Genomic DNA, 26636 nt, shown 5'->3' with positions numbered 1-26636 from the left:
TTGCTTCTAGGGGCGACCATCACACTCATAGCTGTGGTGGCTATCAACCTCAAGCATCGTGTTGCTGATATCGAGCAAGGCGACTACTACCGTCTTCTTTAATAATTGTAATCTTTAACTAAAAAAACACTTTTCTTTATCGTAGTCATCAAGAATGCATCATGTTACGACCCTAGGACAAGCGCTGAAAGGACTGCTCTTCAGACTCGCGAGCTTAGTGAAGCAACGGATAATAGGCGTCGTCAGCCATCTGAGCCGAGTGCGAAGCAGTCGCCCGACGACGAACAACAACCAGCGCCACCACAGCAATCAACGTGGTCGCACCCAGCAGCGTCATGGCAGCAGGATGGCCATGCGCAGTCTCCGTTAGCAGCACAGCTGCATAGCTGCTGTAGCTCGAGTAAGCCCCACCGGAGCTCGGTTCACATCGCATGATGTCAGCATTGCTATTCGGCAGATCCAGTAGAGCTACACACGTGACTTCCGTGTTCTCGCAGCCCTGGCAGCAAGGTTTCTCGTCTGTCTCGACAATCGTACAGGTTTCATCGGCCCTCACAACGGTGCCACCGCACGCCTCATACAGACCGACTTCAGCTTGACCAGCACATGCCTCGTACTCACACTCACTGTCAGGCTTGTCAAACGCGGGACCCTTACAGTCTGATATCGAGAAATCACGTTTGCACGTCTCCGTGGCTCTCGCTCCGCTGCGTTTCGTGTACGTGAATGCACACTCCACGTGGAAATCTGTGGCGGCTTCGGTTGTGGCCTTGTTCAGCATCTCGACAGCGAATCGGGTCACAATTTCAGGGGAATCTTCTGCTACACTTAAGATTGTTATCGGCTTGCGGCCTTCGAGAGCACCCGTGCACTCAACCTTCGACACCTTCATCCTCAACTCCTCGCGAGAGTACTGCAGACCTGCGTTCGGGTGGAAGTCGAACGTCAGCTCGGCAAAGTCGCTACCTGGATATGCACACATGCCCACGCCGATCGGTAGTCTCGACACGGATGTCTGGTACCACATGTCGTTGAATTTCTCACACACACTCACGGGGCTGTTGACGTGTAGGTGGACGTAGAAGAAGAAGCGACGGACCAGACCACATTGCGTCCAGGCTTCGATTGTGATCTTTGTCTCTGGGTTCGAGAACGTCACCAGACCATCGTTGTCGTAAGTTACACCTCCGTAGTCATCGACGTGCTTGGAAGTCTTCCACAGTTGCCAGGATTCGTCCTCCGACACGAGCTTGTAGCGCCAGAACACGTAGTCAGTGGCTTCTCGACTTCCGTACGAGCCAAAATTGAGAGATTCCGTGGTGTCGATCAGATCGGACAATTTAGTTCTGAGCTCGCATTCTCCGTCCGTACCACCGAACGACGTGCAATCCAGTGAGCGATGGATTTGAGTCACTGTTTGATAAGCTTCATCTTCCACGTCAGCCAGCACAGACTCCGATTCTTTCTTGGCGTCCTCCGTGATCGAAGCGGTCGCCGTCGCCAACGTATCACCATTCATCACGAGACACTGCTTGAAATCACAGGTCTGGTCACTGTCTCCCTCGCAGTAGCGAGCGTCGTAGTCGGACCCGCAACGGTAGTCTGTCCACCACTCCTTTAGTGCAGTGTGCATCTTGCAGCACCTAGTACACTGTCCGACTGGTACTGGTACAGCTGTGTTGTCACAGCCATTGTCATCTCTTGCAAGAGGGTTCGTCTTGGCTTTGTCGGAAGTGATAAGGTCCTCCACTACTTTATCCTTGTCGAAGCATTGGTGAGCTTGGCTACAGTCATGATCCGTGTAGTCCGTCTCAAAGAAATCACGGCGACTGAACGACTCCGAGTCGCACCGGTTATCCACACTGCACGCATCGTTCTCGACCTTCTTAGCGAAGTCGAAATATTGGTTAACTAGGCCGCTAGCCTTCTCCAAATTATTGGTCGTGAGCTCAGCAGATTCCGTGCAATGAACGGGGTCAGCGACGTCGTCACAGAAGCTAGACGGACAGACCGTTGTCGCCTTCGGACGGTATTTATCCACGATGACCAGGCATCCCTCGCAAGTGGCACTGGAAAAGTAGTCGTAGGCGCTCATTTCAAGCTTGTATTTACCGTAGGATGTCAACTCCAAGTCGTCAATGTGGGCAACTCGGTTCACCTGGTACTCCTTCCACGGGTGTTCCGTTGTGTATGTGTTTGTGCCGTACGTAGGAGCCACAAGGGGTTTAAGATCTGAGGCCGTTGAAGACAGCCCCACAACCTCCTCAAACGTTAGTGGCAACGACGCATCGGCGCCGACAACACTTTGAATATCGGATCCCTTGTACTCAGCCAGTTGCTGCCGGTCTACCGTCACCGTAATCCGAGGGTTCTGGTACCCTTCTTTCAGTGTATCACGCTTGTCTGCGACGTAGCCGTCGGACGGGAATGGCACAGATAGTACGGAGGCGGAGGCTAAGTCTTTGATTGAACAAGTGGCCTTGTTGATATCCACCTCGTACTTGAACCCGTTTACTTGAGCCCAAGCACAGGGGCAAACGTCTTCGTCAGTTTGTTTGCACGATAGACCCCCGTAGTCGTCCTCTTCGAGCACGTGTCCAGCAGGACAGTTGCAAAAGCATTGACGAGCACCATAGTCGTCCAGGTACGTGACGGGCACACCACCGTCCAAGTTGGCACACTCAATAGAGCGCGTGATTGTGAACGGGTTGTACATGAACAGATCCACCACCTCTGGCAGGTCGATACAGTTCTCAAATGTGCCTTCACAGTTGATACCGCTCTTGCAGATATGGAAGTTGAAAGTCTTAGACACTTGAACACTGGCCTCGTACTTCATCACCTCCCCGTAAGATTTCTCTCCGGTTACGAAGGAGATGACAGCGATCGGCTTGACATCCAGCTTGACTTCATCATCAGCCAGATTGACAGCTTTGCCGAGTCCAGGGAATGCTTTCAGGCGTTTAAGGTCAGTTGGTAGAACGCCGTCGGCCAAAAGAACTGGTGGTTCAGTCGTCTCCGGATTCTTCGGAGGCGAAGAGCTCCCCTGGCTCTCCATGGCGGGGTCGTGAAGTCCTTGTTTAGTCTTCTCACTGCGTTCTTCGCAAGCACCTGGCACCATCGTCGACTGGAATGTGATCTGCAGGTCCTCCGCGTAGGGAGTTGAAATGATCCCGGCCTTGACTTGGTTTACCCACTCCTCGACCATGCTCAAAGAGGTGTCATCAAGACACTTGGAGAATGCTAGAACCACGGCGACTTCCTGGTCTTGTTCACTAGCATAGGATTCCGTGCACCCGATGCGACCGTCGGGGCTGAGAATGCCTGAGTAGTGGTCGTTATTCGTCAAAACATCTTGAGAAATGAGGGTGTTGTTCGGAAGATCGAAAGGAAGTGAAGCAAACGTGACACTGCGCTCCCTGTTTTCAGCTAGTAGAGTCTCCTTAACGCCCAGCGATGCTCTCATGGCCAGTGCCTCGAGAGGTAGCTGGAAAGCTCCTGCAGCAAGCAGTCCAAGGAGCCTCATCACCAACGAAATTGAACAGATTTTAGCAGGGATACTTGATCACTTGACCACTTTTTCTTGAATTTAAAAGTGACAGCGTCGTTCATTCCAAGAGCCATTTACGCCAGGGGGCCATTCATCAGGGGTCTCTTTTCAAAGCGTTCGTTTTGGATCGCTCCGTCACCAGTCGGTAGGTTTCCTGGCAACATATCGAGCAAGATTCGGAGCGTTTCCGTGCTGGCAATATCCGTGTTGAAATCGATAACATCTAAAGGTGTAGATCTCTTTTAGTTTTGAGCAGACCGAAGAAGAGAATGCCAGTCGTCCCCACGCGATTAATGAAAATGTTCTCCTTATTTATTAGAGCGTTTTTGCTCACGTATTTTACGTGAAAATCGAGCAGCGCCGTAAACGTAAAAGGGTCACCAGGGTCAGGGCAAGATGAACAGATGGAGAAATGGTTTCGTCAAGTACGCTATTTCGCTCCAAATAACGTATCAGACGAAACCCTCATCAAGATGAAAGTCTTCAAACTATATATTCAGTCATTATGATATTTCATTAAATATTGCAGGTAGTATTCGATTAAACGGGCAATTTTCAAGTCCTTAAAATCAATCCCCACAGCGATTGTCACGAGCCATTTCCACTTGCGTCAGATCAAGGCAGCAACATTCCGCAGAGCGCACAGGGAGACATTAGTCGTGGGCGACATGGAGTACCCTGAAGCTGGGTATGGCACCCAGCTAGCTGGAGGACGCAGCTTGCGCAATGAGATGCACCTCGCAGTCCAAGAAACGCTTCAAGGTCTCCCTGCTCGTTTGGTGTTGAGCCACAAGTTCAAGAGACACAAAACGCGCAGCTATGTGGCTGTGAGCAACGCGAAGGCGCTGATTCACATAATATAGGTGGAATGGAGGACCACTACGACTATTCTTACGGACTGGACGATGATTTTCCCATGGATAATGACAATTTGGATGGCAATCACGGTCTGGGCTCGCAACAGGATGATGCTGGCGCTTTTCCCGGTGGGGAAAATAACTTTGTGGCTTTACTGCTTGGTGAGAACGATAACCGAGATGATATTCCCAGTGAAAGTGACAGTGGTAGCGACAACACTGCTGCCTCTGGTGGGGAAGTGCTAACTAGCGCGTTCAAAGACCACATTCGAGAGTCGGCCAGCAAAATGTTACGTCAAACGCCAAAAAAAGCATCGATCTGTGGGTACTTCATCGGAGACGTCGTCGTTACCGGCGACTGGGGATGCTTTTTCGAGCTGTAGCGTGTGCACTAGCTATTCAGATGCGACAGATTGAGAAGGAAATGCTGCGCTCAAGTATTCCTGATGTCGCTTCGACATAAGCCAAATGTCGGAGAGAAACTGCATCGACCGGTTTCGATTTGGCAAGACTCACCTTGCAATTTTGTTGTGGAAACTTCAACTACCAGCTTTCTTTTCGACTGAGGAGGGGTATCGTACTTCTGGCATTGAAGGCCTTTGTATTGTTCTGGAGAGGCTATCGTACCCGAGTTGCTGGAGAGATCTCAAGGACCGGTATGGACGTCACGAAAGCAACTTGAGCTCAATTTTCTACTACGTCTGTGAGCATATCGCACGGCGATGGGCTCCGCTTCTTGATGGTGATTGAAATCGTATCAGTAGTCGACTGGAGGACTATACGGCTGCAGTCCGTGCAAAAGGAGGGGAACTTCGAAACGTGCGGGGCTTTATCGACGGTACACTTCGTCGTATCTGCAGACCTTTGGATAGTGCTGAACAACAATCAATGTTCAACGGCCACAAGCGCTGCCACGGCATCAAATACCAGTCTGTCACTGCGCCTGATGGGATGATTGCTCATCTATTTGGTCCTACTGAAGGTCGATTACATGATCTGACATTATTGGAGGCCTCGGGGCTAGAGAGCACTATTCAAAACGACCAGCGTTTTCACGGCTACTTATTGTACGGTGATCCCGCCTACGGCCAGACGGATGTGTTCACGTCTCCGTTTGATAGAGTCGGGGCTACCAGAGAGGAGTCAGTTGTGAATGCTTCGATGAGTCGCGTGCGTATAACAGTGGAATGGGGATTTGGACAGGTAATCAACGAGTGGGCGCTCCTCGACTTCAAAAGGAAGATGAACATTGGAAGCGTTCCTGTTGGTATGCTTTACGAGGTTGCAGTACGTCTGACAAACTGCTTGACCATCTCCAGAGGCCAAAACGTGATCAGTAGTTACTTTGATGTGGCGCCACCAAGTTTTGATGAGTACTTTGCGTCTATTTGTTAAGCAAGAAGAGAAAACTAGTATTTCATTAGTGTGCTAGACTGGTGCTGTCAAAAAAAAGGTTTGTTTTTGGCTCTCTCAGCGATTGATACGGGCTCCAGTTGGTAACCAATTACTGGTTGGTGTTGCGGTTTCCATGAGTGTTGACGAGATGCTGAACTAGCGCTTGTATCTGGACGTTCAATGTTTCGAAAGCTTGGGTAAGTTTCGTGTCTCGGGCGATTTGAGCTTCTTTCTCCTTCTCCATAAGCTCTTCTTCTTTTGCCCATATCTCTTCCACTCGAAGCCGCTTTCTGCCAGACGTGGGTTGATCCACATCTGCCTCCGTGGAATTGCTACTACTGCCGTCGTCACTTTCATCAGCTGCTTCATCCTCGTTTTCTTCACGCTTTGCTTCTTCGTCGCTGCTGTCTTCACTTCCAAGAAGCTCTCGGCGTTCGTGACGGTCATCACGTCTGGCGCGACGGCTGCTGTCACCATCGTCATTGCTGTTATCAACGAAACTATCGCTGTCGCTTTCGGCTTCGTCCGTGCCCCTGGGGGCTGACCTTAATGAACTACTCGCTGTTGTAGAGGTTCTACGTCGTTTTAACCTACATTCCGCGTTAGGATAGCGTTAAATAAAATTGAGCAGTCATACCTCATTGCCGCCTTACGCATGGCCTTAGATCTTGCTGTCGCGATGCGCTTCTTCTTACGCTTTTTCTTCTCTGCTTCAGCGTGTCGCTTCTCTTCAAACCGAGTCTTTAGCTGGAGGTAAGCTTCAATATAGTCACTAAGCTCAGTGTGGTCTTCAGCAATTCCGCTAGCTCGGCGGCTTGCAGCAGACTCCTGCTTGTGGTTTCTTATCAACGCAGCTACCTTGACACGACAAGCCCTCGACGAGAAAGAAGCTTTCACAGCAGCGTTGAGCTCATTGGCTACAGCTTGCCACTCAGCGTCACCCTTGCCGTATGGCGCAGCGTACGGCTTGCGACGCGTTACAATGAGCATCAGTTTGGTAAGGTCCCGCGTTTGGAAGCGCGACCGCTTAGCCGGATCATCAACACGGAACGGGGTGTCCTCCAAAATTTCCTTTAGATCGTGCTGCTCCATCGTCCTCACTGCTAGTTTGGTTTCCTTTGGATCTTTTTAGAGATGGCTTTCCTCTGAAACTGTGATGCAAGTTACAAGTGTAACGTATACGTAAGTAAACGTGCTTAGACGAATGTACAATTGGCATTCTACGGAAAGGGGTAGGCCTCGGTGGTCTGACTACTCTCGTTACGTAAAGTACGAGGGCAAAAACGCTCTATTCACCAAAGTCCAGCTCTACGAAACCAGGACCAAAATTCGAAAACACGATCAAAATCAATTTATTTTCTCTTGTTATCTATGTACTACACGGCCCACGATAGCGCAGGAGTGATCCCAAGAGCGAAGTGCAAAACCAGACCCAGTCAATGCTAGTGGAGCAACGGGTAATAGGCATCGTCAACCATCTGCGCAGAATAGGCAGCAACGGCCCGGCGGCGAACGACAACCAGCGCCACCACTGCAATCAACGCCGTCGCTCCGAACAATGCCATAGCTGCAGGGTGTTCCTGAGCAGTCTCTGTTAGCAGCATAGCTCCATAACTGGTACTAGGACTCGAGTAGGCGCCATCAGTGATTGGCCATCACCCGCGCTCGGCTCGCATCGCATGATATCCGCATCGGCATTCGGTAGATCCAATAACGCCGTGCACGTTCCTTCCGTCGAGTCTCAGCCCTGGCAATACGACTTCTCTGCGGACTCCACGATTGTGCATTTATCATCGGCCTTCACGACAGTTCCACCACAGGCTTCGTACAATCCACCGGAGCTGTTAATGTATCAGGTGGTGATATCACAGTAGATACATCACATAAAGTGAATGCCTTTACTGGTTATGGAACTCAGAGTGGAATAACCACCGTAGGTACCCTTACTGCTTGTGGAGTTGGTACTACGTATCCAGTTGATTCATATCTGCTTATCGCTGGTTCTGGTATAGATAATGTAGATGGATCATATACGAGATGTTGCCGATTCACTGGCAGTAACGCTACGCCAGTATCAGGCATCGTTGAATTCATTAAGGAACCAATGCAACCTCTAGCAATGCCATGTTTATAGGTACAGGTACATCAAATGATCTCAAATTTGGAGTAGGTAATAGCACGAAGATGACTATTTTCGGAGGTTCGACGACCGCAGGACGCGTATCAATAGGCTCAACTACTAGTTTGTATGGATTATATGGTGGATTAACGCTGGAGCTACAGGAGCTGCTTATTCAAGCAATCAGGAGGTCTCGTCAGTACTGTAGGACCTATCTCATCAGTTCCAATCGCAATAGCATGTGCTGGTAGTATGCTTAGCTGCACAGCTTACTACACATACTCCGATGCTCGTTTAAAAAAAACTTTGAACCAATTGAAGAAAGTGTTTGTGAAGCTTTATTAGCAGTAGAGCCTTGTTATTTTAACTACAAAAGTGATGAAGAAGGGGCTTAAATGAAAAACGGGTACTGCGCTCAGTCTTTGCTTAACGCAGGCCTATACCATTGCATCAACATCGTGGATAATCCTGATATAGATGTAGAGGATAATACTGTAGATTTACCTGGAAAACAATTCTGTGTCGATTATAGCAAGATGGGCTGTCTACTCCATAAGCTCGCGCTCCGTCAGCAAAGGCAAATAAATGACCTAAAAGAGCCCTTCGGGCTCCGGGCGGGGGCTTCGCCCCGCGCCAAAAAAATGTAGCTAGGCTTGCTTACAGAGCAAGTGTCTTTGGTTGTTTTTTTTCGCTTCGGTTGATACGCCCACCAGCTACGGCATCTGTCTGAGTCGATACTGACTTCGTATCGTATGGCTTTGAGTCAGGTGCCCATACTGTTGGACGTTCTTGATGCGGAGATTCCTTGATGATGAGATCCTTCATCAAGCTTTTGAGTTCAGCAAGGTTCTTATCAGCTTGGAACTGGTAGAGACCCGAGGTCTTGGAGATGATGCGTGGATCGAGAACTAACATACTTATAATAGACGAGTTATAATGCTTTTGAACTCAGAATCGGAAATTAGCTTATTCGAGTACATATCTACGCAAACTACCTTCAGCTGTTTTAAGATCGAGGGATTATCCTTGTTTAACATTAGCTCTCCCTTAAGCTTATCATACTCCATGCGAAGAGATTCGAGCGGATCCTCTAGCTGCTCCGAGAAGTTATATTGTAGATGTGTGATTGACAGGATTTCCTTAAATAGCTTCTTATCGTCTATCGATAGTTTATCGTATTTATCTTGACTCAATTCGTTGTTGAATACAAGATCCTTGATCATGCTTTGTAGAGAGTCGCTGATCTCTCGCATCGGACCACATTTTCGTCGATTTGGCTGGCAGATGGTCAGTCTCTTCTTATCAAGATCAGGTAGTCGAATGAACTTGGAACCAAGCTTGCGGTAGATGTATGCTGATGGAGTAGCTAAGTTCTGAATATCGTTTAGGTTATATGTCTGACCTTTGCGTCTAGTAGCCCCTTCGAGAGGTGCCACGCCAGCTTCCATAAGTCCACGTTCGCTTGCCTTCTTAGATTTATTTTTTTAATTTTCGGTTTAGATATAGCCTCCCGCTTGCTTCTGAATTCATCAATTTCATCATCAGAGTGTTTTAGTTTAGGGAATTTAAACTTCTTAACACCATGAGCCTCCATAATGCTACAGAATAGATTAACGGTGTTGTTAATACGCTTCTCTTCGATAAGATTTTGTGGACGTAGTTGTGGTTTGACCTCATCAAGAAGATCACCTTGTTCATGCAACATGAACATAGCATCATACGGAATCACTCAATTTTAGACATTAACCCCTCCAGCCCGACGTGCTGCATAATGCTGTTTAGGCATTTTTGATAAACTGCAATATGCTACATAAGAGCAATTTTGACTTGAAAATTGTATTGAGCGTATTTTCCCTTGCCAGGTCCAATACAAACTTTAAGATAAACGGAGTGGCGTGAGTGGCTCTTTTTCTGTTTCAATACCTACGCCTGACCATAGTACCTGCAAGAGATAGTCCTCTAATTTTTTTCTAATTTTGAGAAACTGATTTGACATTGTTTTTTATCGGATTAGATAGGGAACGGTTGTCAGCCACACGCCGACAAACAAACTTCTCCCTCATTCGAGAATTTGCGCGCCGAGAGCACAAGCGAGAGCAGAATCAAGATGGCGAAGCCCCGAGAAAAAGTGGTCCTTGACTGCGACGTAAGGTCGCGTGACCTTTCCTTCCGTTCGGTGTGGCGTGAATTGAAGTCGCAAGGATGGACGAACAAACGCCCGCCAAGCCGTAGTCTGGACGGCCGTTACCGCTACATCCGACCTGGCAGTAGCGCCGATGGAGCAGAAGGCGCTGACTACTTTCTGGGAGAGAACGCGGTGCTCGAGTATTATGCCAACAGTACGAATTATTGCACTATGTGGATGGCGACTGCGTACTAATATGCTGTGTATCTGTGTAGTGCTCCGAACCCGCTCGCGAGCTCCACGCCCAACGAACCCTGTCGATGCTGAGATAGCACGAGCTGCCCAAGTTGTCCGAGAAACGTATGGCGCCCTGATTGAAGGCACGGTGGAAAACCATATCGCTTCAGCACGCACTGACCCATCTCCCGCCAGCCCTCCAGTGATCGTCGCCGCGCCTGAAACCACTGTTGATGCACCAGCTACACCAAGTCGTTGTCGGCCTCCATCGCGCTCAGCACGACGTGCGCTAGCCACTACGGAGAGTCCCATGGCAGTGACACCTCCACCGCGAACTGCGTTGATAGCAACATTACCACACATCGGCAATGGCAGCCCAGAATCGATGAACGAGCAATCTGGATCTGAGGAAGCAGTACCAACCGATCACGCCTCCGCTGACTCCGCTGACGATGGAAGTGAATACGAGCCGGGTAAGCTGCATCTTGTGTTGCATATAATACTGCATCATATAATGCATCTTCTGCTGCATTTTGTGTTGCATATAATACTGCATAACTGACTTGTAATGTATTATACAATTATGTATAGATGACAATGAAGGAGGAGATAGCAGTCAGAATGCACTGAACAACGACTTGCTGGATGAGAATGATAATACTCTCAACGACGTTTGCGATGGAGAAGAGGCTGCCGACTTCAGTGTAATAGACTCTGGTGATGATGCGAAAAAAAACGACTTGGACGATGGAGAGGACAGTTTTGAGGACTGCATAGACATCAGTGCGCCTGTTGAAGACGAGGAAGTAGATCCTACGGAGAATGATATTGCTGCAGAAGTACTTTTCGCGGAGAGCTTTTTGGATCGCTTTGGTGGTGAGGATCGAGTTCTCTCTGGTAATTTGAAGAATGAAGTTCTGCGTGATATGGCTGCAGTTGGCTGGGAAGCTGTTGAGGAGCCGGATACGCGTGAGTACCTAATGGGCCCATATGAACCTGTGGACAGCACACAGAGTTACCCGGGGTTACGGCAAGGATACTCTGGACCCGAAGCTTTGCGCAATGCAGACTATCCTCTGGCACTGTTCTTCTTATTTATGCCCGTGGCGCTATGGCAGCACATTGCTGTGTGCTCCAACGACTATGGGCGTGAAATGACCCCCTACGTGTGGATGAACGGTACATGCGATACCACAGCAAGCAGCGGCTCAATCCGGACCTCCCAAAGAAGACCACACGTGATATCCGGACTGAACTGGAAGGATCAAAGCCAATACAACCCCACGAGCTATGCCGCTTTATTGGACTACTGATTGCACGGACAATCTCTCCGAATCGTGAGAAGCTTGCCCATCACTGGAAAACAACTGACGCAGGGGCTATTCCACGTGGTGCCTTTGGATCCGTGTTACGAAGGGATCGCTTTATGGAGATTTCGCGCAACTTGCACTTCAATCCTAACCGCGATGCACGAGCAAAAACCGACAGAGCTTGGAAGATTCGTAAAGTGGTGGAAGTGCTCCAGAGGACGTTCCAGAGGGGGTATGTGGCGCCGTCGCACTTGGCGTTCGACGAGGCAATGCTACCGAGTCATTCATCTTTCAATAAGATGCGTGTCTATATGAAAGACAAGCCCCACAAGTGGGGCACCAAGCTTTTCATGCTGTGCAGTGCTGTTACAGCATACTGCATTCGGTACGTTTTGTTTTGGCCTCCAGTTTTTCTAATGGTGCATAATGCAGACTTATGCTGATTGGGTTATGAAATTTATGCTGCATTTATATAGGTTTGAGGTATACTGCTGTAAGAAGCAGCATATCAGCGAAGCTCACACTGCCGATATGAAATCAGGACCGGCTGCGGTAGTACGGAATCTTCTTGCTGTGTTTGGTTCGTGTGCTCGGAAACAAGGAATGCGACTCGTAGTTGTCGATCGCTTTTACACGTCGGTGGCGTTGGCTATTCAACTTCTACTCATGGGGTTTTACTGTGTCGGGACGATCATGACAAACCGGATGGGCTATTGCAAGAACGTGATTGAGAAGAGGAAGACTCGGCCTGATACCATCGATCGGGGATCATTCAAATTTGCTAAGTCCAAGCTGGCGCAAAACATGACGGCCATCAGCTGGTGGGATTCGCGGCCGGTTCACTTCTTGTGCACAGGGGGTAGCCTTGAGATGGATAGAATTGTCCGTCAAGATCGAGCGGATCCGGTTGAAGTCCCATGCCCGCGAGTGGTGAAAGATTATCACGCCTTCATGGGGGGCGTGGACGTGCATGATCAGTTGCATTTGCAGCGGTACTCTATCCAGCGAGCAGTACGATTCCGAAAATATTATAAGTCGCTGGTGCTTGGGCTTATCGACCTCGCGATCGTGAATGGCTACATTGTGCATAAGGCCTATCACAAGCAGAAGACCTCGCGTCCTTTGAGCCACGTGAAGTATATGAAGAAGCTGCACTTGCAGCTCTGCCAGCTCCGGCCATCAGACATGTACGAAGGGAACACCTTTGGAAGCCAGCGTGTTCCAAGTGGAGAGACCTCAGTTACAACGTCCGTTGACGCAGGCGAAGAGCCACACACCCCAAAACAGCTCGATGAGTGGCGAAACAAGGACACACAGCCGAAACGTCGACAGCGAGCTTGCAAGGTCTGCTCGATACTATGTACCAGTGATAAACGCGCTACGACAACGTCCTTCTTTTGCAGTGAGTGCAGCGAGTCGGGGCCTACATTCCTGTGCATGAAGCCGCGTCGTCAGATTCGTGGGGGGGCGATGACTTGCTGGGATATCTGGCATCGCGAATGGAGGAATGGCAAACTGGTTCCTGCTGACACCGGAAGAAGTATCAGAGTGCGACGTGCTGTTAATGTGGGTACTGGTCCCCCTTCTACACCAGGAGCACCTGTCGAGCCACTTACACCTCTTGCTCCGGCTAGCATAAATAAACGACGAAGGATGAATATATCACCGGTAAGCTGAATTTAAAACTGAATATATGCAATCTAAGTGCCTCCAAATTGTACTTTGCAAACGTCGAACACACGATATCACAACCAATGTATCCAGGGACGCCGGCTGGTTTTCCAGCTTATGACTTACTTGTTTTTGGTTATGCCTGCTGAACACGCATCAACTGATTGCCCAGAGGTCATATGAACGTTTGTATGGGAAGTTTTCAAGTTTAGATTTGCGAAAATTGGAACTCTATGAAATGTATAAACCGGCGTGCGTGGCTCGTGTCTGTACAGTGTCCTTCTATGATACGGCAAATTATGCTGCATTATGCGGATTGTTTTGAGAACTTTGGAGCCCAATATTCATCTTAGCGTCAGTTTAGGCTTGTCCATGCTCAGTCATTCCCGACTCTGACATATTACCCTACCCTACCCGAAACCTTTGAATACAAATACGAAGTCAAATTATGGTGCATATGCAAGCAATTTAAAACTACTAAAATTTCTCCGGGCTGGAGGGGTTAAGTCTGTTTTATATTTTCCAGCTGCAAGGGGGTGGGTACTGCGTCTTTCGTTATTAGCATCATGTTGATTTATGGCTCTAATACCAAACTGATGGCTATCACCCTTTGCTTTGTACCAATCTAGGAAGTGAGTATAAGCGCCTTGTCCCCAGATATATAACATTACTCTCAGGTCAATAACTGAATGATCATAATATGCTTTCTTAACGTAGTCCTCAAGAATTGACCTTGCCTCTTGATCTGGTATACCTAACCTTGCATATGGACGATCACTACCCACCTGTTTATCACCAGGCTTCGTCTGCCTTATTTGTTCGGTATCTAATAGCTCGGACTCTCTTAAGATCTTACGATTGTTCGCATGAATGATTTTATCCATCTCCGTTGTTCCAACATCAAGATGTTCTGCTTTAACCTTCTGCAATATCGAGCTTAGCGTGGCAACATAATCAATATCATTTTTCGAGCTGGTAGCCTCACGTTTCGAGCGATAATTAATTACTTTGAACTCACCTTCGCGAACGTCTTGCTTTAGATAATAATTGTCTGATTTATAACCTCCATGCTTAAAAATATGATACGATTCTTTTGAAGTAGCTTTCCATAGAACGACAAGAACCAATAGAGACGTTCTCGACTTAGGTTTTGATCTTCTCCAGTATCAGCACTCTTAGTGGATTGCTCAATACCAGACTTCTTTCGCTTTTCTTCATCCTCTTTACCCTTGAAGTATAATGGTATAGCATCTCTAACACCCTCATCATCTCGAATCATATCTCTTACATAGCTTTCAGACACAATCCAATTAAGTTTGGATGGAATCGACTTAGCTTTGCGATTAGATGAAAATCTAAAGACATCACCATCTTTTCCGATGTAATATTTGCTCATTGATCGCGCATTCATATCGCGAGGGAGGAACTTAAATCTTGATAGTACTGGATTACGCTGATATAACCCAATGAGATGTTCGTGAGATTCATTTTCAGCAGCCAATAGTGGTTCGATCGTTTCCTCAGTTTTTTCTTCTACTGAAGATGGGAGAGGGGGCTCTCGGAACTCGGTCCGAGAGTCTCCGACCGAACGTCGTTCGTCTTTTATCTTCAGGGATTTCTTGGAAGTTAGTTGACGAGCGATGCCCAAGGTCGCCAGACTCTCGGGTTAAACCCCGAGAGCCTTGGCTCTCAATGTCCTCATTAGCCACTTGTTCTTGCACAATTTTCTTTAATGGTGTTTGAGCTTCGTCTTGTGAGCCTACCGTGGTATCAACTACTATTGGAGGTTTTTTTACAAGACCATCATCAGTCTGAATAGACGATTCCTGATTGTTTAGAGACTGATATGGTATTGATGACATCTGATGCCCATTGAGCATCTGCGTACATTCCCCGCTTCTGCTCCTCTTGCCTTACACAGCGCTTGACGCGTTCAAGCCGATCGAGGCGTTTTTGCTCGCGTTGAGCTAGTGAAGTAAAATTTGGAAACATTTTCCGATGATGCTATATACCAATCTCGACATTAATTTCTGAATCGTGGTTTATATTCAATCTTCCCTGGTTGAGCTGATCGTTCGGTGTGTTGCTCCTCCCAGTTCTGCATCGTGTATTTATGAGCTACTGCATTCCTTCTCTCGGGCAAGGAGATATACGATCGTTGGCACTCATCGAAGGGGAGATCAAAAATCTCTTCGAGCTCCTCTTTGAAACGAGGATCGTTGCAGATGAATCGATATGGTCTGTGCTGTTCCAGCTGATCCAGCCGATATTTGATATAATCACAGCGATTGATATCTATTATCATTCAATGATAAGCGCTAAGCTTCTCACTGAAAGTACGAACACGTTGATGCATCTTCTTGAGCTCCTTTTTAAAGATCTGGATCTTGTAATCTTTTTAATGTTGGAAGCAATATCCGGAGGGTAGAGCCTCTCGCGAGCATTGCTCGTCAGATTTGATGGTTGCTCGGCAAGTCATGGCAAGGCAGAGTCCGCTCGGACGGGGTTTCATCCGCGTCATCAGGTGTGACGACTGGTGAGAGCACGGCGCAGAGGAACAGCGACGAGGAACGAGTCGCGTGGCGAGGAGCGAAGCGGAGGAGGGCGGCGAGAGTCCAACGATGGGGACTCGAAGGTAAGGCGTAGGAGGCAGTTGATGTGCCTCGAAGAAGGTAAATTGGAAAGTGAGATTGAAATGGTTAGTTGTTTGTCGGCTACGAGGAAGTACTTGTTAGCATTCTTTTGGTATCCTATGTAAGTATATGCATTTCACTATACTAGATTCTAAGTAGTCCTTGAGTCGAATCTTGAAGTAGCGTAGCCTTAGTAGTGAACCGCGGTTCGTTTGAACCGGGTCAGAATCTCCATAGTGAATTTAAATGAAAAAGAATGACTGTCATTGAAGTTCCATGTTTGGCAATACTCGTCCAAACATGGTGATTTCCTTCCGGTCAGGCGTGGGTCTGCCTGGCCGTTCATTGGCAACTTAAGAAGACAGCTGGCAATCAGCAAAGACAAGTAGGAAGAAAATAGAAGAAAGTAGGACGCATTGGTACCAACGTCATGGCCATCGCTGGCTATGACGTTGGTGCGTCGCTACATCCTCCCGGACTTGACTTCTCGTTGAACCTTGTTGAAGTCGTAAACGAGAACCTTTCAATGCGACACATGGCGGATGTCTTTTTCGCGCTTCCAGGCTGCTTCGTGATCTGGCAATCCGTGCCATTTCACAAGCCATTCAGGTTTGCGATTGAATTGACGCTTGCGAAGAAGCTTTTCGATGATGTGCATCGTTGCGCCAGTGTCGTCGTCAATAATCAGTCTTGAGGCCTTTGGGATAGGACGAGTCTTATATGCGACGGGTTTTCAACGCAATGACTCAACACGTCCACATTGAACGTGGAGTTCAGACGACTCATGCTTCGCGGAAGATTCAACTTGGCCACATTCGGGTTGATCATTTTCACAATCTCGAATGGTACAATCTTGCGAGCAGCGAGCTTAGCTCGTTTCCCATCAATGTCTTGAGTCACATGGGCGGCAGTAATGCGACGTGTATCTAGCATGACTAAGTCTCCTTCCTTGAACGTGATCGATGATCGCTTCTTGTCATAGTATTTCTTCTGACGTTCTTGGGCTTGAAGAAGATGCTTCTTTGCCAAATCAATGATCTCTTGGCGTTTGTCTTGGAACTGTTTCGCATATTCAACAATTCCACGCTGAACTTGAGTCATGTTTTTACTGGGATTGCTCAAAGGATTCAACGGATTCCGTTCCATGCGTCCAGTATCAACTTCAAAGGGCGACATACCGGTAGATGCGCTGACGAGAGTAGCATGAGCATACTCAATCGTTCCGAGATTATCCGACCAATCACGTCCGTGGTACGATATCATGCAGCGTAGAGCGTCTTCCAGAATCAGATTCTGGCATTCGGTTTGTCCATCGGCTTGGGCACGATAGGAAGCTGTCATGTGCAGACGAATTCCTATTAGCTTAGCCAAGGATGACCAAAACTTGGAGACGAACTTGGAATCTCGATCGCTGATGATGATCGATGGTAAACTGTGATGGCGAACAACGCAATCAAAGAAGTGATACGCAGTCTTCTGTGCATCATCAGTCCGGTTGCACGCACGATACTTCGGGTGCTTGGACAACTTGTCGACAACAGTCAAGATTGCATCAAAACCATTGGAATCAGGTAATCCAGTGATAAAGTCCATAGAGACGACAGACCAGCATTCCTCAGGAATCGGAACGGGAATCATCTTGCCATTCTTGCGAGCATTGCTGTGTTTCCAGCGAGGGAAAGTTTCACAACTTTGCACATAATCGCGAACGTCTTGGTCCAAGGTGGGCCAATGATACCATTGCGAAATGCGAAGGTACGGTTGATGAGCTCCAGGATGAGCAGCAATATTGGAGTCATGGAAGCAAGATATGATGGAAGTTCGAAGATGATTGTCCCGAGTAAACGGAACACACAAGCGCATCATCGTCTGATACTTGCGGAAACGTAAACCATTTTGTTTGACAAATGGTTGTTCCGGATGCTCAAAACGTTCTCCGTGGTCTGGGCAATTGCGATATCCAGCAGCGAGCTCTCTGCTAATCGAATCAGACCGACCGAGCGAGCTCCAATTTTGAGCTTGTTGGGTCACATTGGTGGCCACAACAATATTCTCAGCCGCAGCGACGGTACGTGGAGTTTCCACTGGTACATGTCGGTAAGCTTGTGTTAAGGTCGGAACAGGGTGCGTGTAGTAACCAGCAGCAACATCCTCCCACGAAATTGAGGGCGAGAGGGTGGTCGAACCAAATGTTGGTTAAGACTGCGGTAGTCGGTAATACCGCGTCGATTCGTCAGGTTTCGAGCTGCACGGGTATGGCAGCGCGTGGTACACTGATGAAACGAAACCGTATTGATCGCATGCTCTGAAGATTGACGCGACAACGCATCGGCAACCACATTGAGGTGTCCCTTAACGTGATGCAACTTGAACGTAAACTGTGCGAAAAACGTCAAATAGCGAGCTAATTTCGCTGAAACCTTCGGGTGGTGCAAAAACCATTTGCAAGCAGTGTTGTCCGTGTAGATATCAAATTTACGACCATATAGGTAGTGACGCCACTTGGCTAACGCTAATTTAATAGCGAAGAGTTCTTTCTCGTGTGTTGGCCAATTAATCTCGTGAGGACCAAGTTTCTTCGAGAAGAAGGCTATCGGATGATCTTGACCGGAACGAACTTGAGCGATAACGCCACCAACACTGTAGCCAGAGGCATCTGTTGTCACGATGAAACGTTTCTCGTAATCTGGTAACTGCAATTCGGGTGCTTATTGAAGAGCAGATTTGATTTCCTCAAACCAACGCGTCTGTTCTGGACCCCAGCTCCAGACATGTTCTTTCTTGACAAGAGAGCCAAGAGGCAACGCAATAGTTGCGTAATCACGGATAAAGCGACGGTAATAACCTGCGAGACCCAAAAAGCTTTGTAGTTGCTTTTGTTTTAGTGGCGTAGGCCACTTTGCAATCGCTTCAGTCTTGCGAGTATCAACAGCAAGTCCTTTGGCAGAAATCGTATGGCCGAGAAACTTAACTTCGGACTAACCAAAGTGACACTTCGAGAGATGGCAGAACAATTACTCACGACGTAGAGCCTCGAAGGGAGTTTGAAGATGCTCAACAGGCTCTTCCAGACTGGTGAAAAAGACACAAATGTCATCCAAGTAGACTACAATGAATCGGTACTTCGCAAAGAGTACCCTCAGGAGGCGAGACCAAACACCAGGCATACCGGCCAATCCCATAGGAGCTACACACCACTGGTAAGTTTCAGCGTGCGTGCGAAAGACGGTATACTTGCGACTCTTGAGCGCGATACGCATCTGGTGATATCCTTGAGCCAAATCTAGAACTGAAAAGATGACACAACCAGACATCTGATCGAAGCGTTCGTCCATGCGAGGCAGTGGAATCCTTGGAACAATCGATTGCGAGCTCACATAGCGATAGTCGATGACCCAACGGATAGGCAAAGTCGTGTTTCCAGAGCGTACCCACTCAGAGCGAGACAGCTGATGTCCAGAAGTAGGATCTTTCTTTGGAATCCCAAAGATGCTGGACACCCAAGGAGAATCAGAAACTTCGATCCATCCTTTCTTCAGCTTCTCTGCAACGAAGAGATCCAGTGCATCCTGCTCAACCTTAGACAGGCGGAACGGAGCACGGCTACTTGGAACAGCATCAGTATCATGTGGAGTTCGAAATCCACACGACGTGAAGGCGGTAAACCATCCGGTAAAGTTTCCGGAAAGACGTCAGTAAAACGCTTCAATAAGTGAGTGATCGGAGCTGGAGTTGACTCACTAACTGGCGCGACCGCACAAATCTTGACACGGTACACTTCCTTGTACACATGTTTCTTCACGTTACGTTTAAAGGCAACAGCAGCAATCTCCACAGCTGCTTGACTAGCAACCGTTGATGGAGGTGCACAAGACACACTTGGAAACGAAATCTCATGCGAGCGCCAATTGATACATGGCTGAAACCTGGTTAACCAAGGTTTTTCCAAAATGACATCATGGGCAGATCCAAGTGACCATTCCATGACTTGAAGTTTGCGAAAACGGTAGCGACCGAATTCAATAGTCGCTTGACCTTTCTTCACAGAACCCGCTTTCGTAGAAGTTCCATCGAACCGAGTGACTCGTGAGACACCAGACGTAGCGGTGTTAGCGACTAACCCTGGGCGAACAGCATTGCACGTAGCACCACTGTCGAACATGATGGCGACAGGTTTCCCATCACAAGTCCCTTTTTTACATATGAGCTCGTTCTCTCGATGCATGGACGACAAGGTGGACGTGAAAATCTTTTTCACTTCAACAACCTCAACCTCGTCATCGGAACGGGTCATGGACGCTCGTTCAGCAGCAGCAGTTGTAGGAGAAGAAGAATTAAAGTTCGCGGCAGATTGCTCGTGACTGTTCTTTCGAGCATACTTCTCCTTGTTATTCAGCTTGAAGCACTGCTCAATGACATGACCAGACTTCTTGCAGTAGCGACATCGCTTGTTAGACGACGAAGAAGAAGCAGAACGGCGATTTCTAGTACTCCCTGAGTCAATTTTTATTGGCTCGGGTTCGTTCTCCTGAACACGCATAGACGTGGCTTGCTTTTGGTGCGAATTGTTGTTGGACTGAGAGCGTGATCGGTCCTGCGAAATGAACGGTGAACGATAGTTCTTACCGTGGACATGATGCGATCGATCATACTCCAAAGCAATCTTCATTGCTTGCGACACTGTTGTACAGCGACGATACTGCACATCTTCGCGCGTAGGACTGACTAGTCCACGTGTGAAGTGTGGTGTAGTAGAACACACAAATACCGTCAGATGTGGATTCCTTACACAAAACACAACGAATCGCCGAGTTAGGTCGGCGGTTATATGGCCTGCGCAGAGGGTGGTCCCCTCGCGGTTCGGCCCTTCCGGGACAGACGAGTGGCTCGCTTCCACTCGGTTCCGACTAACCAAGTCAGATCACTTCCGAGACTCCGCCGAGTTTGGTTCGGCTGAGCTCGTTCACAACCCTGTGCCCTCCACCAAAGGATGGACGACGGCGCGCGAGCGCTTTTACAGGTCACCGAGCGCAGCGGCTGCTCAGCTAGAAGTGTTACGGCACCCGGGCTATCCGACGTACCGGCCCGCTGAGTATGCTGGACTTTCTTTCGCGCGTAGCGAGACTTTGTCCTACCCGGACCGACCTAATCGCTTGGCGCTACCAGTCAATACCCTACAAGCTATGCCTCTCGAGTATTGACGGCAGGCATAATCCAGCCCTATGCAGGGACTTACCGGAAAAGTGTACACGTGTCTTGGACTAGGAAAATTCTGCTCTGTTATCTTCTGGGAGCCCTTTCGGCTCCCCCTATTTAATCCTATGCTTCCTATACAAATATCTAGTGAAATGTAGTCGTTTCGGATCTCTACCGACCCTTCAGCTGAGTTCGGGCGACCGTTAAGCTCAACGGCTATCCGGATAGCATATCCGCACAGATCGCCGAGTACTTACCGTGATCCTTTAATCCTAAGTTCTGGGTTATCAGACCGAGCCGATTCTTGACCTAAAGTAGGTCGGCGTATGGTCGAATGTGGAAATTCCTACACCACAACTGCCCCGGTTATGATACGAGCCGAGCTGGTGAGTGTCTTAATCCTTCATTTGGTTCTGCCACCGTTGGTCCATACTCGGCTGATGACGTCCCGCGGCTCTCAACCACCTTCTTCGGTACGTTTGTTGCTCCCGCTGTAACTCCCTTGGCAGCTCCTTACTCCTCGCTTGTTACTCCAGCACAACTCGCGGCACCATCATTCTTCTCCAGCTCCTCGTCGATGTGAAGGCGTGCCAGCTGAGTCGTTTCCCCGACCCGTCGGTACTCGTGGGGTCAGCGACCGGCCTGAGGCTAGGTTGGTCGACCTGACAACTTCTCATCTGTCTGACGCGGAGTCGGCGGGGTCTTCTCGCGTACGCCTTCCTGGTCCACCGAGCTTGGCCGGGCGACACACTTCGAGCGCCACCAGTCAGCCAAGCTCGGCTGCTCCAGTGAGTCTTGACTCCTTCATGGCCAGAGTTAACGAGCAAGGGTATGAGCGCCGAGAAGAATTGACCTTCTTGGCGAGGCTCATGGCTTACGGATTTACTCGTTCCGTTAAGCCCTCCGATCCCGTGCAGCGGCGAGCGATCTTGCATGCTGCTTCCGCGAGTGAACTGTTGGATATCTTGAAAGGCAACTACGCCGCTCTTGATTATCCACAGATCATTGGCGATCTCCGAGCTGACAATCAAGCTGTTCAGGAGGAGAACCGCGCACTGACTCGGCGACTGGACTCGCTTGCTCTCTGCAACGTCGACTTGTCAACTCAGCTCTCGTCGGCTCAACAGCAAGTGTCTCGATTGGAGGCTGCTGCCGCGCAGTCGGCTAATCTCCTTGCTTCACTGCGAAAGGCTGTAGCTCTGAGTGAGGCAAAACTTGCTCGGGCTATCGCAGCTGAGCAGAGCAAGGTTGACGCGGCGTTGGGTCAAGCCCAGCTCCATCATCAGCAAGTCTTGGATTGAGACGCTGAGATCGACGTCCTTCTCCGGTCAATTTCCGAGAGGGATGCGGCGTTTGTCACTCTTCAGGTCATCGCTTCCAAGCATTTCGAGCAGCTGCAGGAGTCGGTGCGGTTGTACCGTTCCACCGGCACTCAACCTTTGCGGCACGCTCAGTCGGTGATCGCTGAGCAGCGAGCGGTGATCTTGCGACAGAAGCGGCTCATCCGTCGGAATGGTATTATTCCGATGCACGATCCTCACATGGCTGCTGCTGCTGGCGGTGGTTTGCAGGTTCCTGGACTTGATCCGTCCGACCTTCTCCTCAACGCCCGGCTGTGTCGTGTCTTGGAGTCTCGCTTCCCTGAGGTTCTTCACATTCCAGCCGGTGAAACTCGGCGGTTGGAGTTGATTGTCCATCCTCGCCGAGATGCTCCAGTGGCGAGTTCCGCTATTGGTCCCGGTGTGGTCTTCTCAGCTAGTCAAGCTGCTTCCGTGACTTCATCGGCAGACTCGGCTGCGGCTCCAGTCAGCTCAGCAGCGGCTACGAGCCAGCCCGAGCCGACCCTCGCACAGCTTCACAGGACACCTTTGGCGAACTTGACTTCGACTCAGCGGCTTCGACGGTATGCTAACCCCAAGTCTCCCACTGCTGCCGGTCCTCGTCATCGCTCACCGGCGCCGCCTCCGCCTCAGCCGTACGCTTGTCCACTTCCCGGGGAGGATGGACACAAGGCTATCAGTGCCCTTTTGCACTCAAGTTCTCCTCAAGCTACTGTATCCGATGGAGGAAGGCCACGCTCTGGAAAGTCCCGTCGTCGGACTCGGCGGGAGGAGGTTCGTCGCCTTCAGCTAAGTTCTGCTACTCAGCCCGCTGTCTCTGCTCGCTCTGAGGACGACGATGACGCTTCGAGCGAGGCTGAATTCGAGTTTGAGTTGCCTGAGCCGCCCGCCGACACCGTTCCTGCGGTTGCTTCGACGACTTCGGCGGGTTCTTCGTCTTCTGGTCCTCCGGTGACTTCGTCAGTCGCGGCTACTCGCCCACCGCCGATATCTTCATCTGATGTCGTGGCCTCACTGCCTGTCCCGGCTACGAGCGTTTGTGCCCCAGGCTCGACTTCGCCCATCTCCGCTGGGTTGCCCCAGTCGAGTGCACCACTCAGCGTCGTGCTAACGGTGGTTGGGCGCTTCCAGTCGTCTTCTCGGCGTCTGAGCGTATCCACCACGCCGACTGACCTAGTGACTCCGGCCGTGAGTGTCCTCAGACCGTCTCTCCCTGTGACCACGGCCGTGTTGACGTCCCCATCTGGGCGCCCTATCCGGAGATCTGCTGCGACCGCCCGTACTGTGACTGCTCAGCTGCTTGAGGATCTCGACGCGTCTGACGACGAGGTGTTAGGGCCTGGTGATAGTTCCGTACCGTCTACCGGCTCGACGAATCCTGCCGCTGGGTCGCTCTTGGATCCCATTTCTTTATCCAAGAACTCGGCTGGCAGTCCCTTAGGTTCCGACTCAGCGGCCGAAGATGCTCGTCGTTCTGCCAAAGCGAGAAGCCTTCATGCGGCGATCTTCGGCTCTGACGACGAGATGAGCGATGAGTCCTTGCCGCCGAGTGATCGCCACTCCTCTCGGCATTCATCGAAGGGTTCTGGTGACGGGACGAGTTCTGCCTCGGCGTCGGCTTCGCGGAAGCAGCAGCATCGCAAGCGTCGTGCCTCGTCGAGTCCTACCGGTCATCGGTCGAAGCGATCCAAAAAGCACAAGAAGCACAGGAAGCATCACAAGACGCACCGACACCACAAGCATCGGCAGCTTCCGTCGGCTCCTGATCCGGCTCCGGCTCAATCCATTCCGGCCGCTCCTTCGCCAAGTAGGCTTTCGGTCGTATCGATTCTCTCTCAGCCGAGCTCGACTGCCTCACGTCCGGCTTTGGTCACACTACCCAGCGCTCTTACACTTTCGCTGGCGACATTACGGACTCGAGCCTCGCAAGCGGTGTCCAAGGATTGTCGCTTGACTCTTCACATGGCTTAACTCCGCGAGGTACCATTTATGCATTTCGGCTCAACCCGTTGTTGGAATGCATTATTGAATACACTGAGCGGAGGGGTGCAGATGTAGCTCGTAGGAGGCAAGAGTCGTGTGCCCCCTACGCCGTGTTTTCTTGACGGCATTCGTGCTTTCATGGCCGTTTTCGATCCGAGCCATCCTTGTCAGCGTCTTCGGCTGATGCTCCCTGAGCTTCCTTTCTTCTTTTCTCCGTCGATACTGGAGGAAACTCGGCGGTGTTTGGCCTCTCAGACCCGACCTCGAACTTTGATGCAAGTTCTTGGAGATATGTGGGTGAAGCTTCGTGGCGACAGTCCCTTGGACTCGGCGGGGAGGCCCATCCAGACAGATGGTCAGATGACCCGTTATTTCGTAGCTCTTTATGAGCGTCGTCATTGGATCGTCGAGTCAAGTGTGTTGATGGGTCTCCATCCTGACGTCAACCCGGCTGCCACGCCCGCCCAGCTTGCTGAGGTGTACGAGCTGTGGCTGGTGTACAAGCGCGAGCGCAAACGTCGTAGTGACACCCTGCAATCTTTGGTTGTCGCTGTCTACGACCAGCTTTACTCGGCGATCACTCAGAAGCTCGGCGATGAACCTGCTCCTCTGGTGGACGCAGAGGTTTATTTCGATCCGTCCGTCCCCCATTACTCTCCCGTTAACCTTTCGTGGGTTCTGTGGTGTAGTAGAACACACAAATATCGTCAGATGTGGATTCCTTACACAAAACACAACGAATCGCCGAGTTAGGTCGGCGGTTTGTATGGCCTGCGCAGAGGGTGGTCCCCTCGCGGTTCGGCCCTTCCGGGACAGACGAGTGGCTCGCTTCCACTCGGTTCCGACTAACCAAGTCAAATCACTTCCGAGACTCCGCCGAGTTTGGTTCGGCTGAGCTCGTTCACAACCCTGTGCCCTCCACCAAAGGATGGACGACGGCGCGCGAGCGCTTTTACGAGCGCAGAGGCTGCTCAGCTAGAAGTGTTACGGCACCTGGCTATCCGACGTACCGGCCCGCTGAGTATGCGGGACTTTCTTTCGCGCGTAGGGAGACTTTGTCCTACCGGGACGGACCTAATCTCTGGGCGCTACCAGTCATTACTCTACAAGCTATGCCTCTCGAGTATTGACGGCAGGCCATAATCCAGCCCTATGCAGGGACTTACCGGAAAAGTGTACACGTGTCTTGGACTAGGAAAATTCTGCTCTGTTATCTTTTGGGAGCCAATTCGGCTCCTCCTATTTAATCCTATGCTTCTCATACAAATATCTAGTGAAATGTAGTCGTTTCGGATCTCTACCGACTCTTCAGGCGGCCGTTGAGCTCAGCGGCTATCCGGATAGCATATCCGGACAGATCGCCGAGTACTTACCGTGATCCTTGGCTCCTAAGCTCTGGGTCATCAGACCGAGCCGATTCTTGACCTAAAGTAGGTCGGCGTATGGTCGAATCTGGAAATCCCTACACCACAACTGCCCCGGTTATGATACGAGCCGAGCTGGTGAGTGTCTTAATCCTTCATTTTGTTCTGCCACCGTTGGTCCGTACTCGGCTGATGACGTCTCGCGGCTCCCACCACCTTCTTTGGTACGTTCGTTGCTTCCGCTGTCACTCACTTGGCAGCTCCTTATTCTTCGCATGTTGTTCTAGCACAACCCGTGGAACCATCCTTCTTCTCCAACTCCTCGTCGAGGTGAAGGCGTGCCAGCTGAGTCGATTCCTCGACCCGTCGGTACTCGTGGGGTCAGCGACCGGCATGAAGCTGGGCTGGTCGACCTGACAACTTCCCATGAGTCTGACGCGGAGTCGGCGGGGTCTTCTCGCGTGCGCCTTCCTGGTCCACCGAGCTTGCCAGGCGACACCACTTCGGGCGCCACCAATCAGCCAAGCTCGGCTGCTCCAGTGAGTCTTGACTCCCTCATGGCCAGAATTAACGAGCAAGGGCATGATCGCCGAGAAGAATTGACCTTCTTGGCGAGGCTCATGGCTTACGGATTCACTCGTTCCGTGGAACCCTCCGATCCTGTACAGCGGTGAGCGATTTTGCATGCTGCTTCCGCGGGGGAACTGTTGGATATCTTGAAAGGCAATTACGCCGCTCTTGATTTCCCCAAGATCATAGGCGATCTCCAAGCTGACAACCAAGCTGTTCAGGAGGAGAACCGCGCATTGACTCGGCGACTGGACTCGCTTGCTCTCAGCAATGTCGACTTGTCCAC

General features: G+C 50.1%; 1 protein-coding gene across 1 annotated transcript; it reads right to left on the bottom strand.

Annotated features, from left to right (window-relative positions):
• Positions 1-214: 214 nt before the first annotated feature.
• Positions 215-3526, bottom strand: PITG_08793 (uncharacterized protein; the record flags this gene model as incomplete). The annotated part of the gene is made up of 1 exon (XM_002902816.1): positions 215-3526. The coding sequence occupies one exon, from the start codon at positions 3524-3526 to the stop codon at positions 215-217; it is 3312 nt and encodes a 1103-aa protein (XP_002902862.1).
• Between the last annotated feature and the right edge of the window lie 23110 nt (positions 3527-26636).

The sequence above is a fragment of the Phytophthora infestans genome, genomic scaffold (genome assembly GCF_000142945.1).
Source record: "Phytophthora infestans T30-4 supercont1.16 genomic scaffold, whole genome shotgun sequence".
Taxonomy (NCBI): domain Eukaryota; phylum Oomycota; class Peronosporomycetes; order Peronosporales; family Peronosporaceae; genus Phytophthora; species Phytophthora infestans.
Note: the sequence above shows the minus strand (reverse complement) of the source record. Positions and strands in the feature narration are given on the sequence as shown.